Raw genomic sequence first — 13,903 nt, 5'->3', positions numbered from 1 at the left:
CACTACCACTCACACCCTGTCACCTACCTAGTCAGGACATCTAGTACCACACACACCATGTCACCTACTCAGTCACAACATCCACTACCACACACACCATGTCACCTACCTAGTCAGGACATCTAGTACCACACACACCATGTCACCTACCTAGTCAGGACATCCACTACCACTCACACCCTGTCACCTACCCAGTCACAACATCCACTACCACACACACCATGTCACCTACCTAGTCAGGACATCTAGTACCACACACACCATGTCACCAGCCCACCCAGAACAGTCAATTGCACACACACACCATGTTACCTACCCAGCCAAAAGTTTCCATCCAGTGAACCAAATCCATTCTTATACTCAGCCCAGTTCTTGTCAAATCCAACTGTCTCGTTCACTCGTCTCTGAACGAGCTGCAACATCATGTAACAACTGTAACAGATTCGTGGGTTCCCTGAAGTGCACAGTGTTGTTTACTGCCCCCCATGGGTTGTGACAGCACTTAAAGAATGAACACACAAAGTGAACTACAATGTATACACACATGGGTGCGTTTGACAAACCGCTCGAATGCTAAGAGAAAACGTATGGGATTTTGATTTTAGGAGAGCTTCGTGAAACGGGGCCCTGGTCACGTGGGCTCAATCCCAGTACTTGAATGTCGCTGGTTCACTAGTTTGGCGCCTTAGAGGTGCCATGATTTGAAAAGAAAACATATCTTATTCTTGGGTTTTCAATTCGCAGTTTGTGACTGAGATGATAGACATTGCATCCATATGGTCACATGATCGGACAGTCATGATCGCATGGATGTCTCAGTGGCAACAACAACGACAACAGGAACGCAAGGTTGCTTAGGGAACTTTTTAAGTAAGGAGATAGTGGGATAACTCTCGGAGTTCTCTCTTGTCTTAAAGTGATATTTTTTGGCTTTAAGATTGAAATTTACCAAAGTTGCCACAGTACTTACAGTCCAGCCTCCCCCATCACTGGCCATGTCGCAATAGACGTTGAAGGGAGTTCCGCCGTCTGGGCTCACAGAGTACACTCCTGATGACGTCATGCCTTGATCCAGTAAAGACAGACAGTCTCTGGCAGGAGTTGATGCAGTGACTGTTGAGAAGTAACCATTTGTGCAGCTGATGTGTGAAACCCAGAAGATGCTGTCGCGGATATACATAATGAAATCCAAGGCGAAAGTACTAAGGAAAATAAGAAGCACCACGTTCAAAATGGGTGATGTACAATTTATCGTCATACCCGTATTATTTCAGCCATACATCCGTGAAGATCAGAGCTGGAATTGATCTTCAATAACCCAGACTTCTCGTAAGAGGTGACTAACTTAATCAGCTGGTCAGATTCACTGACGGGGTTAACAGATGTCATCGTATCCCAAATGCGTTGATGCTCTTAATCTTCATCACTGGATTGTCTGGTCCAGACTCTATTATATACAGATATAACGGGAATATTTGCTTGAGAGGCATATTTTAGAAGTTGGAAGTAAATAGGATAACTGTATATGGATGACAACTTCTTTAATACTGGAACACGACGTTTCGATACAGGTTCTTGTATCGTTTTCAAAGTGTAAATGATACAGGGAGAGAACAGGCGATATATATATACATAAACTAATTAACAAGTGATGATAAAGACAACGGGTAAAAGGATAACATGGAAGCCAGTAGTGCACAGAGCCTAGTATGAATACAAGTTAACAATGTCATGATAACTAAGTAAGCCAGTGAGGTACACAGAGTGGGTTGTTTGTACAGTAGGCTAGAGTGGTTTGATGAGCTCATCGTAAGCAGTGGGGATGGGGTAACCTTGGTCTCTGTTAATCAGGGGTCGGTATCTTTTGATGTTGATTGCTTCAGTTATTTTCCTTTTGGTAAAGTCTGATTGGTTCTTTGAGAGGATGGTGTAGTCAGTCCAGTTGATTTGGTGATCGGGATGGGCCGCTATGTGATCTGACACTGCTGATTTCTGGTCCGATTTGATGGTAGATTTCTGATGTTCCTTGATTCTGGTGTCGACAGGCCTGGATGTTTCTCCTATGTATGAGTGCCCACAATTGCAGTCACTTTTGTAGATTACATCCTTGGGGTTGGGTTTTCTGGCTTGTGGGTGTTTTCTTCCATTGGCCTGTAGGAGGGTGTTGATGGTGACAGAGGTGGTGAAGGTGGTGTCTATTCCTGCTTGTTGCTTAAGAAGCCTGCTGATCTGGTGGGAGGGCCTGCCGATGTATGGGATGGAAATCTTTATTGAGCCGATTCAGGTCGATAGGGTTTGGTAGTAGGAGGTGATAAAGTTGCTGCAATTTTCCTGTTCACTAGCTGGGGTGGATAATCATTAAGGTTGACACTACACCAGCCTCAGCACAACCATTGATCCCCAACTATTTTCGTCTCTGAGAACCGCCCAAACATCAGCCAACAACAAACTTGACTCCTCTACCAAGAAGATACATGTTAAGAAGTTCCAACAACTCACCACCTCCACTACCAGAGCCATCAAGAAGACCTCATCAACCAACAGCAAGACCGTTGTCAACCTTAGCCAGAAACAACTCACCTTACAGCAAACCAGCCTCCTCGCCAAAGGATTCAAGTTTGCCCTAACTCCCCCTCAGCTCAACACAGACATCTTTATCAGTAATATCGAGAAAGGACTTCAGCAGTTGGCTCCTGGGGGGGGGGAGGTAGACTTCCTCCGTCATCAGATCAGCAACATTCTCCAGAAAGCCAAACCCCAGAAGTCCAACCTCAATTCATCCGACCGCCAGGCCATCAAACAACTTAAGGAAGATCGAGACATCGTTGTAGTTCCAGCAGACAAGGGCAGAGCCACTGTAGTGTTAGATCGGCCCCACTTCCACTCCATGGTTGACAGTATGCTTCAGGACACATCTACTTACAGGGAGCTCCAGAAGGACCCCACCGCAAAACTGAACCGCCAACATAAGGCCCACCTCAAGACCCTATGCGACAAGTATGAACTTTCAACAGGCTTATATCGTAAACTGTCAGTGTCCCATCCCCAGGCCCCTTATGCCAGGGCAACGGTCAAGATCCATAAAAACCCTGTCAAAACCCGCATCCTTGTGTGTTCTCGTGATACAGTTTTTTACAGTACTGCTCAGCACCTTAGTCATGTTCTATCACCCCTGGGTAAGACAGCCAAATTCTTCATCACAGACTCTACTGATTTTTGCTCAAAGCTGCGTAAACTATCAAATCCTGGTCCCATTGTCAGCTATGATGATGTTGATCTGTTTACCAACGTTCCACGTGAAGAAGCCCTTACAGCCCTACGAGAACGACTCAGCCAACTTGAACAGCCACTTGACACAAGCCTCTCCACAGACACTATCATAGATCTCGTATCAGCCAGCATCAACTCAACATACTTCACATGGGGAGACGATATATATGAACAGATACATGGACTGCCCATGGGTTCCCCACTGTCACCTATCCTTACGGAGATATACGTGTCAGACCTTGAAGAGAAAGCCCCCCTCACATCACCTTTCCAACCTATGTGCTGGTATCGGAAGGTGGATGACACTTTTGTCGTCCTGAAACCTGACAACGACCCCCTAGAGCTGCTTAACCACCTCAACAAGCAACATCCCAGAGTCAAATTCAACATGGCGACAGAAACCAACAACCAGATCCCATTCCTAGACATCCTTGTATCCCGCAACCATTCTAACCAGCTTCAGACAACAGTATACCGGAAACCAACCCACACCAACCAGCATGTCCACTATCAGTCCAACCACCCTCCACGAGTGAAGTCAGGTATTATCTCCACACTTACAAGAAGAGCTAAGAACGTATGTTCTATAAAACTGCATGAGGAGATCAACCACTTGAGAGATGTTTTTGTCAACCTTAATGATTACCCACCCCAGCTAGTGAACAGGAAAATTGCAGCAACTTTATCAACACCTACTACCAAACCCTATCGACCTGAATCGGCTCAATAAAGATTTCCATCCCATACATCGGCAAGCCCTCCCACCAGATCAGCAGGCTTCTTAAGCAACAAGCAGGAATAGACACCACCTTCACCACCTCTGTCACCATCAACACCCTCCTACAGGCCAATGGAAGAAAACACCCACAAGCCAGAAAACCCAATCCCAAGGATGTAATCTACAAAATTGACTGCAATTGTGGGCACTCATACATAGGAGAAACATCCAGGCCTGTCGACACCAGAATCAAGGAACATCAGAAATCTACCATCAAATCGGACCAGAAAACAGCAGTGTCAGATCACATAGCGGCCCATCCCGATCACCAAATCAACTGGACTGACTACACCATCCTCTCAAAGAACCAATCAGACTTTACCAAAAGGAAAATAACTGAAGCAATCAACATCAAAAGATACCGACCCCTGATTAACAGAGACCAAGGTTACCCCATCCCCACTGCTTACGATGAGCTCATCAAACCACTCTAGCCTACTGTACAAACAATCCACTCTGTGTACCTCACTGGCTTACTTAGTTATCATGACATTGTTAACTTGTATTCATTCTAGACTCTGTGCACTACTGGCTTCCATGTTATCCTTTTACCCGTTGTCTTTATCATCACTTGTTAATTAGTTTATGTATATATATATCGCCTGTTCTCTCCCTGTATCATTTACACTTTGAAAACGATACAAGAACCTGTATCGAAACGTCGTGTTCCAGTATTAAAGAAGTTGTCATCCATATACAGTTATCCTATAACGGGAATATTGCTGAGTGCGGCGTCACAAAAGAATCAAACACACTGGACACCACGCTTATCGTACCTGTTGTGAGCGACGTTGTCAGTGCTGGTGTTGTGGTTGCACTTGTTGCCGTTGATGACAATGTAGTGATTGGAGGCATTGTGGAAGGAGTATAGCTCGTTGAAGTCGATTCGACACAAAGCTTTTCATTGCAGTTGTCATGGGAACAACACTGCCGACATGTTGGGCCTTCTCCCAAAGAACGTTTACCAACAATGACCGTGTGCGCGAACAAATCACACACCTGCAACAAGCAAATGTGCGGATGCATAACAGTCAGACATAAACCAGTCATAAACAAAAAACAGTAACTCAGTAGGTCAATGCTCGTGATGGCAATCAATGAATTGTCTGGTCCAAATTTGACCATATAGCATGTACATTGGTGGGTTAAACTACAAACCAATCAAACAAAATTCTACCATGACGTCAGTAAACATTGCACTGTGATTGGTTAATTAAAGTCAATAAGAGGTATATAGTCACGTTACATACCTCTGATCTTCAAACATAGTAAGGATTCACTTTGGTTTTACATCAAAATTTGCAGCGATTATTATTTTGATACACCTCTGAGTTTTCAACACAGTATGTTTTTCTAGTAATTAACATGCAAACAAGTCATCCACTTACAAGACGCAGTATGAGAACTGATTTACAGGTCAGTAATAAGTGTGTTTCTCCACAACAATCTGTTGACTGTACTGGAAGTACACTAGAAAGCTAACATTATTGATGAAGCTTCTTTCGCGTCGTGAAATGTCGTGTCACATTCACAAAATAAAAGAAGTTCTGATTCACAAAGTGTGTTCTGTAATGTACTTCCCAACTTCTAAGTCTGCAACTCGAAGACGTTATGAACCGGAACTTGAAGTGAACATAAATCAAGCACGCCATGTACAGCACGTATTACATGTAGCTATATAGACATGGAAGTTTAATATGAAAGTCTTGTCAGTTCTGTCCGTCTTGGACACATGATCCAGTCACGACTTAGGAAGCAACAAACACGACGACCTACATCACCTTCTGCGATATTATATACCACAATTACCAATGTCACAGATTCCCGTGAAGATCAGTGTCATAATTGATCGTCAGTAAAGCATGTGTGTCGCCAGCTAAGGCTAACGGGATCGGGTGGTCAGACTCGCTGTCTTGCGCGACACATCGTATCCCAAGTGCTAAGATTGAAGCTCCTGCTGTTGATCACTGGATTGATCGGTCCAGAGTGGAATATTTACAGACCAGCGCCACATAGCTGGAACAAGGCTCAGTGAACTGTTTACAATAGCTTGTGAACCCCGCGAGGAGAGATGTTCCCGACTCTCAGGGTTTACAGTCTCTTATAAAACACATCACGGATACGAGTGCTTTCATATGACATGACCGAAACCTGACCGATTTTCATGAAAAGCTCGTGCATTCCACACACTGCCGCGAGCACATGGTTAGAGACACATCCAGATGTCCTACAGAGTCAGACAACAAATTTCTTTTAAAACCCAAACCCAGTTGTGGGTAACCAACAATCCCAAGGATATAATTTACAAAACTTTGTTGACATACTCGACCTGAAAAGTACAACAAAATGTTTACATCACTGCATAGTGGGCATCTACCCGACAAGCTGCATAACGAGTTTGTTCGGCAGCAACTTACATCCCTGGGATTTGCAATACACATCCCAAGGATTCACAAAACACATCCCTGGGATTTACAAAACACATCCCTGGGATTTGCAATACACATCCCTGGGATTTGCAATACACATTCCTGGGATTTACAATACACATCTCTGATTACATAGTATGACCGTGTGATATGATCTTGAAAAGACTAATGGAGACAACGCGTTACACGCGAGCCAGTTTGATAAGTTAACACATGCCACAAGTGGGAATGGGGACTTGGTCAAGTTCATTAAACATTCCGGCCTGGAATGAAGGTGAGGACAATGTTTTATTTCATGATGCACATTAGGAATGGATAATTAGGGTGGGTGAGTTTAGTTTTAAGTCGTACTCAGAAATAACCCAGCTATATGGTGGCGATGAGTAAAATAATAGAGTCTGGACCAGACAATCCAGTCATCAACAGCATGAGCATCGATCTGCGCATATGGGAACCGGTGACGTGTCAATCAAGTCAGCGAGCCTGACCACCCGATCCCGTTAGTCGCCTCTTACGACAAGCATAGTTTCTTTCTATGGCGAGCATGGGTTGCTGATGATCTATTCTACCCCGGATATTCACGGGTGGGCAGATTACAGGACATTCAACTCACATCTGTGCTCTCACAGCCAAGTCTGTAGGCTTGCCGACCTTTGTTGTTGATGAAAGACCGAGTGAAACAAAGCTGTAACATAGACAGAAAAGGATCATTGAAAATATCTACCACCTGAACAAGAATGTTATTTAGTGTTTAGAAACGAAATCTCTTTCGGTGGTTGCAGGTACCTCAGAGGCAGTGTTATCTCACAGCTATATGTAGTATTGCTATGCTAAACCATGTTTAATGAACTGCTATATGATTTACCATTAGCGTTAACGAACATGCTCTCATTGCAGTGTTTTCAGACACTGTGCTGCCAAACTAACCAAAGTGGAGCATCCACAAACTAAAATGCGTCCGAGCATATAAACCGTTTGACGTTTAGTAGAACACACAAGACAGAAATAAATGAAATGGGTGTCTCATGTACACGTCGTCGTTATTGTATGCCGGACAGAGAAACGTGCACAGCAGTAATTGTCAGTGGTAGTATGGGAATGACACGCTCGTAAAAAGTACAGAACTCGGGTATGTTGTAGGACGTGTGTTGTTGGCAGGCACGCTACGCTGTCATCAAAATGTTTCGGCATGTTGTATGGGTCTGACTTTACCATCTTCAGACTGACAAGGTCATTCAAAGCCGTTTCCTACCTCACCTTATCTCTGGGGCCATGCGATGCAGACCGATGATTCGAGAGTGAATGAATTAATGAGTGGGGGATTAAACAGCTTTTAGCAGTATTTACAACTGAGAGAACCACTCACTCTCTCAAACCCTACCACTCACTCACGCTCTACCTCACTCACTCACTCACTACCTCACTACCTCACTCACTCACTCTTTCATCTCCGCCATACAGCTGGAATATTGCTGAGTGAGGCGTAAAAGTAAACTCATTCACTCACTCACTACCTCATCTTGACCACAGGCACCAGACAAGGCGCAGTCCTCTGGCTTGTACACTTCTTGACATTCCAGACACCTCAAACCTGTAGGAGCAGAGGATCGAGTGAGAGTATTTACCATTCCTTTTCAGTTCGGGACAGAGGATGTGGCTATTTTATAGAATGGTACTTTTACAGTTGCTATGTACACTGAACACGTGACAAGTACGACAGAGTCTCTTTCTCTGGGTACCTACAGTGCGTAGCTGTTGAAAAAGCAAAAACCACCACCAACAACAATAGCAACTACCTGCCTGATAGGGTGAAGATATTTCTATACACAGAACACACTCTGAATACAATGCCTACCGTAGGAACAATGAAACAGTGCCCCGAGGTGTAAGACGACCGAAAAGGATACCTGAAGGAGTCAGTACAACCTAGTGAAACAACAGATTAACAACAAAACAACCGAATGAAACAACAGAACAACAACAAGACACAAACCCATTTAAGCATTATCGTACTTCAAAACGCAACTCTCTTCTATTGTTGAAGATAAAAAAATACAGTATAGGCGTGAAAGAAGCTGGGTGAGTTGTTTAGTGGTTGAACCATTCATTACTTGTAGAGTTTATGTATTTTAATCATGGTCACATCCAGTGGCAGGGACCTTACCAATTCGTCGAAGTGTAGCGTTTGACGACTTCTTGATTGGCCCTTATTTTAACTATGTACGTTCTTTAGAATGTGTTTAAAACTTTGGTTGTTCAAGGAGAAAAATAAAATAACAATAGTCTGTATTTTTTCCACATACAACTGTCCAATAAAGTACCGTCCAAAACTGGGACAATATGTTGATAAATGAACTTCAATTAGGTAATATGTCAGGCTTAGGTGGTGGGAGACCAACCAACAATCTGCGGAGGAACATGATCGTCCCTGTTCACTTTCTGTGTATCACTTACTGTTTATCACTTACGCTGTATCATCTAAAAGCGTGGTCGTAATAATATGCAGAAGACAAATCATCAAAACAGATGTACCTGTAAGTGTGTCACCTTGCTTGTAAACATCCTTGTGTTGGCCTATAGGGCTTGACCTTAGATATGGTTGTGGAAAGGGCCATCTGTTGGGTGTCACGTTAAAGCTGCCCATCCTCGCTCATATATTTGTGTAAACTGTCATACCAAGGCTGCCTTTGGATGTGTGAAGGTGGGTAGGAGTTAAGGCCACGGGAGGCAGGTGCAAAGCTGCAACCCTTTGAGATACTTGGGTTTTTTTATGGTTGTAGGTTTGCCATCATCCTTTTGATATACTTCCTAGGGAGTTGAGATTGATAATATGACGTGCCGTCGCAACTAACATCCACTGATCGAAGGAAAAACAGCAAAGTGCCTCTGATCAGCTGAGCTGGATATCGGCTCTACACAAAATGTATTAAATAGTTTACAAGCTAACATCTTGGTGTAACTGAAGTATTGTTGACACGACAGTACTCCTCTCTCACCGTCCACAAACAACTCACTGGAAACAAACTCAGGTCAATTCTGTCATAACATTTGATATAACATCTCAGCAACTATCCCTTGCATACCTATCATACAGTTCTGGAGAGCTACATCAAATCCTCTCACAGCTTACAGCAACGTGCTAAAACCCGGAAGTATATACCACGTAGCTAGTGAAGTCCACTTCCGGTGTTCCCCACCGTGATACTGGTGGAACAGTGCTAAACTCACTCACTCACTCACGGAAGCGTGACAAAGGGAACGTAGCTTTAACGTACTCTCAACATGTGACGTCGAGAAGCAAGTTCAAACCCACACTCAGCCATTTCAGTGACCAAAACCTTCATTGATTTGGCCGTTTCACTAACCTGGCCAGTATGGTTACTGTCTCTTTTAATCAAATTTAGACCTATGCATACAGATACAGAGTGGCAAAAGATCTCAATAAGTAATTTAACAAAAAGGAAAGAAATCAGTTATGTTTTGTGCCAGAATCTATTGTTTCGAGCCCAGGGTTGACCTAAGAAACTGGCGTTTCCGTCTAACTCGTCCGCAAATCCTTAGAAACTCGTGCAACGTGGGTTCTGGCGTTATCGTGCTTAAATGTGGCTCCACGACTTGTTACAAATGGTACTATGCGAGTCACTAGGCGTTATCTCTTTATTGCATGTTCCCAGGAATGTGCATCACCTGTCCTGATGTCATGGTATATCTCTGCCCACACCATAACACTTTCACCTCAAAAGTGATCAGCCTCCTTCTCGCAGTTGTATAAGTTGACATTCATTACGTCGACGATAGACACATGTCATTAGCGCTCCTTTAAAGAAATCAGGACTCATATGTGAACATGTTATCAAACATTGCCAGAGGGTCATCAAATCTTTATCCTGCTCTGTTGGAGACATTCCCTTGGGTGGTGTTATGTCAGGATATGACGCCATGCAGGACACCTAGGGCACATGACATGTTCCCCAAGACAGTATGGAAAGTTTGACTGGAGAGATTATTTATTCTTGTGATTGTTGCTGTTGCTCTGATCATGGAGGTTCTGGACCCAGAAGTATTGATCTTGAACAGAGGTTGTAACTCTTGGTTTCCCTGACCTTTGTCTATCGGAAAGACTTCTGTCTGAGAGTCGCATCCATAACTGGTTTGTGGTGTGTCCTAGGCACGTGTACAACGGCCTTTTACATATTCAGAATTTTGGAATGTGTAACGTTTCATTTTTTGAGACAGCATATGTTGTTACCATGTATATGACAGAACATGTGTCCATGCGTGTCCCAGCGTCCAGTAGGTAAATCTTCCCGGTGAGTGCTGCTGTTTGTGGACGACAGCTTGCAACAGTCCAACTCAACACAATTGTCAATAGTCAAATCAAATGAGAAGGTTACGCAATGCATCCTTTAAAAGTGGTAGGCGGTACTTGGTAGGTTACTGGTGATTCTTGAGATGTCTGAGCATGGCGTATCTTCTCAGAAAAGAGTGATGGCACACGTTGTTGTTGACTACATTGTGGTCTGAATTACTGAACTTTTATTCGGCACAAAACTGTCATGTATTAACGCAGTTCATTCAAGGAGAAATTATTGGAGGAAAAGTGAAGAATTTAAATATCACAAGGGCAATATTTCTGCCATATCGCCACATATTTGACATTAAAATGGAACAAATTGGCTCTGAAAATGCATTTCTGCGGAAATTTCTGGCAGAATTTATTTTTTCTGCAGAAATTTCTGGCAGAATTTTTTTTCCAATAATAACAATGTAACACGTGTGAGCCATAATTTGAATTCATTAACAAGACCAGCGTACCAGATGAAATGATAGACAATACCTATGTGACAATGCATCAAAGTTCACAGTGACAATACCAGCGAAAATGTAATTGCCTCGTTGAAACAATGATTTATGCCGAAGTGACCACTGGGTTTTCACACCTGTTAATCCCATTCAAGAATGACTAATGTGGTACAATATCCCCTTTATATTTGTTATTCCTACTTTTTTTTAAAAGGGGCAGTGGTGTGGAGCGAATAGTGTTTCTCGCCAACGGTCTAATTAAACGAAACTGCAAATTGGTCAGCGCCTGCTCCCTCGACCGTGACGGACAAAGGGACTGGGCTCCGATCCACCTTAGCAGCTGTGATAGCAAACATCATAGGAAAAGTTTGGTAGCTATGGTAGCTACCCTGGTTTATTATCTATGATAATGAAAAAACACACAGTTGATTTATTTGAATTTGTAAACTAAAAACAATGACTTTGCCATTGGTAGAGAAATCTGAAAATTTTCTTACGTGAAAAACACTGATTACACCTGTTTACCCAAGTACACAGCAAATGCCTGTACGTATTTCTTATGTAACAAGTTCCGTTGGTATCCCCAAAACAGTTTCGGCCTATAAGTGTTTTCAGGCTGCATGCGACACAGAGATTATATCTTCCTTGCTGTAACTCGCGTTTGATGGTGTAAACCTAACGTGTTATTTGTCATCATTCTCTTGGTGGTCAGTTAATGAATATATAACAGGTATAATTAGTGGTAACACTACTCAGGTTACTCAACAAAGGTTCCCATTTGGCATTTCTCCTGTCTGGAGTAAATTTACTCAACATTATAAATTAAGGTCTGCAATAGCAAATGTATTGTATGTTATGTAATATGTGACGCAAGAGGGTTTATCAGCTGAGTTACAAAAACAAAAATCGATCAAGGATTAGCCGATAACACACAGACTGATTAATTGCTTTTATCTTCTGCAGCTGATTTGTCAAAAGGCAGTGTGTGTAGATGAACTAATCTATACTGACAACAGCCTGTCGTAAAGTGCGAGTGTAAAAACAACATCATCCCTTCAAAGAATTAACCACCATTGCGTTGATTGAGTGATTGCTCATTATTGGTTACCTAAATTACTTAGAATGGTGGACATAATACACTTAGTTGTCAGGTGTGCTATCTTGGGTGACCAATGAGAGGTTTATGAGGTTTTCACCAATGTGAAAGACGTGAGACGATGTGTTACCTGTTCGCAAGTTAGACTGTTGTAAGGATTATTTACCAGCTTGGAATATCGTTCTTTTATGTTGATATTGATGGATACATTCCTGAACAAAGTAGAAGCCTGACATTGTTGCTATAAAATTAGTCTGTTCTGCATTTATTATTTGCATTTTGTTTTAATTTATTTGTTGAAGCATTCAGCAGAATCTATATGAAAGAAACTAGATCGCGTATATGAGTGAAATAGGATCTCCACTGGCAGTCTATACAATGTTTAAATGTTACAGTCATGTTGGAAAGTTACTGTAAGTATAAGCAGACCGTGTGTACTTTTATTAATTTTTAAAATCATACAAATATGACAATAAACTTATTAGGGTTATGAGACAAAAACATTGGCTTCCTTATTTTTTCATCCTAATATTTTTTACCATTTCTACCACTGGCAAATGATTAATCTTCAAAGTGTTTCATTTGTTTTCATAATACATTTATGATAAAGTAAAAATGACTTCACTTTAGTTGATCGGTCTATAATTAAACTATCATTTGGACTACGGACTGGGCAGCAGGCATCACGAACCAGTCACGAATTCTGGGATATCATCAGGGTACTCACGGGAGAAAAACGATAACAAAAGTTTAAACCAGTCCACGGAAATTGCTCCGCATCAGCCCCTTTAACCAAGACCCTAGTGAGTGAATTATCGTCCCATCATGACAGAAGCTAGTGAGATACGTTGATTGGCGTGTTTTCGTAGCAAAGGCCAGTAGTTGAAATGTAAAATTGTATAAATGTGTCTGTGATGATGGCAGTTTATATCACTGTTCTAGTGTACCGTCGGCATATTATCAGTTACATGTTTTTTAAACAGGAATAGAAAGAACTATGCTGGTCACTCTTGGATTCGTACAAAATACAGCGTTAAACAGTTTGAAAATATTCCAATCATTATGATTCATCTATCCACTTCTAAGTATACACAATAGAAGAAGTTGTTTTCCATAAATATCATATATTGAAATGTTGGGTTTTGTACATACAGACCTTGAAACTAACAATCTGAGTTTGCACCCATTTCCGTCAGACCCAGTCATCCGGGGAAAATGGAGGTAGTTCGTTTGCAACCCACAGACGTAATAACATGTCATGTGTACAGGAATCGCACATGCCTGTCTGTGTAATTACATAATGTGACAGAGACAGACCCAAGGTGCACGAGCCATAAAGCAATATAGTTTGTTTACGGTGTATAGCCTGATAGGTGTTAAGTTGGTAAATGATTGAAGTTGAGTACTGCATATTGTCATTAGCAGACAAGCAGGTGACAATAAACAGACATTGCGCTTTGTCGGTGACATAGACTGCTTGTCACAATCAACATATTCTTTGTTTCCATATACATGATTTAAAGCATT

At 42.2% G+C, this 13,903-nt stretch overlaps 1 protein-coding gene across 1 annotated transcript in view; it reads right to left on the bottom strand.

Moving 5' to 3' along the window:
* LOC137260132 (techylectin-5A-like) overlaps positions 1-9,046 on the bottom strand; it is a 58,465-nt gene extending 49,419 nt beyond the window's left edge. Inside the window, exons 1-7 of the mRNA XM_067797833.1 lie at positions 9,010-9,046; positions 8,333-8,384; positions 7,992-8,068; positions 7,091-7,162; positions 4,825-5,047; positions 971-1,113; positions 317-413 (exon numbers count right to left, since the gene is read on the bottom strand). Of these exons, the coding sequence (XP_067653934.1) occupies positions 317-413; positions 971-1,113; positions 4,825-5,047; positions 7,091-7,162; positions 7,992-8,068; positions 8,333-8,384; positions 9,010-9,039 (694 nt within the window). The 5' untranslated portion in view covers positions 9,040-9,046. The remainder of the gene's footprint in view (positions 1-316; positions 414-970; positions 1,114-4,824; positions 5,048-7,090; positions 7,163-7,991; positions 8,069-8,332; positions 8,385-9,009) is intronic.
* Between the last annotated feature and the right edge of the window lie 4,857 nt (positions 9,047-13,903).

This window comes from Haliotis asinina, chromosome 13, assembly GCF_037392515.1.
Source record: "Haliotis asinina isolate JCU_RB_2024 chromosome 13, JCU_Hal_asi_v2, whole genome shotgun sequence".
In the NCBI taxonomy this organism is placed as follows: Eukaryota; Metazoa; Mollusca; class Gastropoda; order Lepetellida; family Haliotidae; genus Haliotis; species Haliotis asinina.
The sequence above is the reverse complement of the archived record's forward strand: the minus strand, read 5'-3'. Positions and strand labels throughout refer to the sequence as shown.